This window comes from Sesamum indicum, linkage group LG7 (genome assembly GCF_026168435.1).
Source record: "Sesamum indicum cultivar Baizhima isolate 11 linkage group LG7, ASM2616843v1, whole genome shotgun sequence".
In the NCBI taxonomy this organism is placed as follows: Eukaryota; Viridiplantae; Streptophyta; class Magnoliopsida; order Lamiales; family Pedaliaceae; genus Sesamum; species Sesamum indicum.
Window position 1 is genome coordinate 1,636,140 of NC_142663.1, and position 3,158 is coordinate 1,639,297.

The following is a 3,158-nucleotide window of genomic DNA, read 5'->3' on the forward strand; positions in this document are numbered from 1 at the left end:
TTAACGTCTTTGGCTAGACGTTGTTGTGTCTCAACTTAAATGAGTTAGACGCTCTAAATCCACTTCTTCAATGTAATGCACCCGGTGATGGTGTGGATTTAGGATAACTTGGCGGTCCATATATGACTTCTTCCTCGAACTTATTTTATCATGAAAGACTTTATTCTTGTAAGCTCCTGGATTCGAGGTGAGGCTTTTGGTAATTGTTGTCTTAAATGTTCCTCCACCATCGAACATAACATTTTTTTGCACTAAAGGACCAATAAAATCAATCAGAAAAATAGAATGCACATCATTAGAATATTTCATGGCACCACCAATTTTAAAACTCATAACCTCATTATCAAATTCCATAGAGAGTATTCCGGCACCAACATCAATTTTGGTTTTTGAGGTTTTAAGGAATGGTCTTCCTAGCAAGATGGATGTAGAATTGGGAGAAATATCTTCCTTCATATCAAGCACATAAAAATCAGCAGGAAAAACTAATTCATTAACTTGCACAAGTACATCCTCAAGAACTCCTTTGGGGTAAACTACAGAATGATCGGCAAGTTGAAGAATAACCCCCGTTTCTTTCAATGCGCCAACATTTAATGATTCATAAATGGTAAGAGGCATAATATTGATAGAAGCACCCAAGTCACACATTGTTTTTTCTATTCCAATCTTTTCAATTTTGCAAGGAATACAAAACGTACCTGGATCATTGCATTTAGGAGGTCGTTTTTTTTAAGAATGGCAGATACATTTTCTCCCATGCTTACCTTTCATTATCTCTCAATTTAGATTTGTTGTTGCACAATTCCTTGAGAAATTTTGCATAGCCAGGTACTTGTTTAATTGCATTGAGTAGGGGAATATTTACCTCAACATTGAGTAATGTTTCAAGGATATCCTTCTCCTCTTCCTCCTCTTTGGACTTGGCCAATCTCTCTAGGAAGGGAGGTTTGGGTATGAACACCTTGGGACTTTCCTCACTGACTAGGTTGGATTTTTCAGCTTGTTTTTGGAAGAATTTCGAGTGCATCCTCTGTTTTGTCCTGCTGTGCATGCCTACGCCTAGTGCTATTTTTGAGTTGTAGCTCTCTGCACAAGGTAATAGCACTAACGTTTTGGTTAGGATTAATAATAGTTTGGGAGGAAAACTTATCTTGAGACTCCAAGCGGCTGACGGAGGAGGCCAGTTGGCTCATTTGGGATTTCAAATTTTGTATGCTCGAGCGGGTTTCTTGTTGGAACTGTTGGGTGTTCAAGGCGAGTGTCTTCACGATATCCTCTAGGGACATACTATTATTGGGATTGGTTTGAGGTGGTGGTGGTGGTTGTTGGTGTGGAACTCTTTGAAAGTTTTGAGGTTGATTTTCATACCTCAAATTTGGGTGATCTCTCCATCCAGGGTTATAGGTATTGGAAAATGGGTCGTGTCTCCTTTGTTGTTGCCCAAAAATTCCACCAACGGCGTTAGCATGTTCGGTTGATTCTTCTTGAAGTGTAGGACAAGCGTCGGTGCAATGACCCAAAGATGTACATATCCCACAAGTCTTGACTTGTTGAATGCCTCCCCCTATAAACTTTTCAATAAGAGAAGTAAGTTTATCTAAACGTTCATCAATAAAAGTACTTACCTCGTTTATCCTTCGTGGGGGATTGTCGTTTCTACTACCGAATTGTTGATTATTAGCCGCCATGGTTGTGATTAGCTTGCGTGCTTCAGTAGGAGTTTTGTCATACAAAGCACCTCCACTAGCTGCATCCACCAAGCTTCTGTTTGCCTCAGACAACCCTTCATAAAAATATTGAATTAGAAAATGGTCGGGATTTTGGTGATGAGGGCAACTCTCCACCAATTGCTTGAATCTCCCCCAATACTCATAGAAACTTTCACTAGAGAATTGGCGTATTCCACTTATTTCCTTTCGGATGTTCGTAGTCTTTGAAGCGGGGAAGTAGTTCTCAAGAAATTGTTTCTTGAGCTCGTTCCAACTAATAATAGATCCCGAAGGTAAGGAGTAGAACCAATCTTTTGCTTTGTCGCCCAATGTGAATGGAAAGGCCCTTAACTTGACTTGTTCTTCAGTGACTCCTTGAGGTCTCATGCTGGAACACACCACATGAAATTCCTTGAGGTGTTTGTGTGGATCTTCACCTGCAAGGCCACGAAAAATGGGATGTAAGTGGACGAGACCGGATTTAAGTTCAAAATCAACATTTAAATTAGGATATTCAATGCAGAGTGGTTGTTGATTTAAGTCGAGCGAAGTCAACTCTTTGATCGTTCGTTCGGGATTGTGGGCCATGACTTCGTCTTTAAAGTTGTTAGACGTGGACACGTCTAACTCAAAATCTGTTGCTGGTAAGGAAGAAGTAGAAGCCTCTTCCTTGTGTTGCTTGGTTTCTTTTCGGAGTGTACGAGCGGTTTTCTCGATCTCTGGGTCAAATACAAGTTTACCTGTACGAGAAGGACGTGGCATAAAATCAAGTAACAAGAAAAAGAAATTAATTTAAAGACACCAATCCCCGACAACGGTGCCAAAATTTGATGAGTGTCGAATCCACCAAAAATAATTCCTATGAACACTTTTGTAGTTGTGTGAGTAGGGTCTATTCAACAGAGATTGGTTTTAAATTAATTCCTTCAAAAACGAAAATAATTAGGGGGAGTTTTGATTGTGAAGAAGAATAAAACCAAAAAAGCTCATAAAATTAGAAGAGATAAATATAAGAGAAGAGTATTCCAGTTAAAGACAGGATCATGCTTAATTCCACGGTTGATTATAGATGCAAAGATAACAATTATTCATAATTTGATAAATTGGTTATGGCCATTGGTACGACCTAACGACCTCACCTTTCCTTACCTTGTGGATAGTCAAGGAACGTCCATTGACTAAATCCCTAATCAGTATACAATCTTGGGAACGTCCTCAAGATTTAATTTACCAACAACATTAAGAATTAGAAAGGCCCAATTCTAACCAATAAATTCCTACGAGGATTTATTTAAGTTCGATTGTGCATTCCCCACAACATAATCGAAAACTTCTACATAATAATTATGTTGTGTTACCACTAGTTATTGAACTAAACAAATAATTACGGATTTGGAAGTTCAATTGGCTAGACAAATATTCTTGACAATGAATCAGATTATTTGT

General features: G+C 38.7%; 1 protein-coding gene across 1 annotated transcript; it reads right to left on the reverse strand.

The window, feature by feature from the left end:
* Positions 1 to 998: 998 nt before the first annotated feature.
* Positions 999 to 2,474, reverse strand: LOC105159304 (uncharacterized). The gene has a single exon (XM_011076315.1). The coding sequence runs from the start codon at positions 2,472 to 2,474 to the stop codon at positions 999 to 1,001; it is 1,476 nt and encodes a 491-aa protein (XP_011074617.1).
* Positions 2,475 to 3,158: the final 684 nt, after the last annotated feature.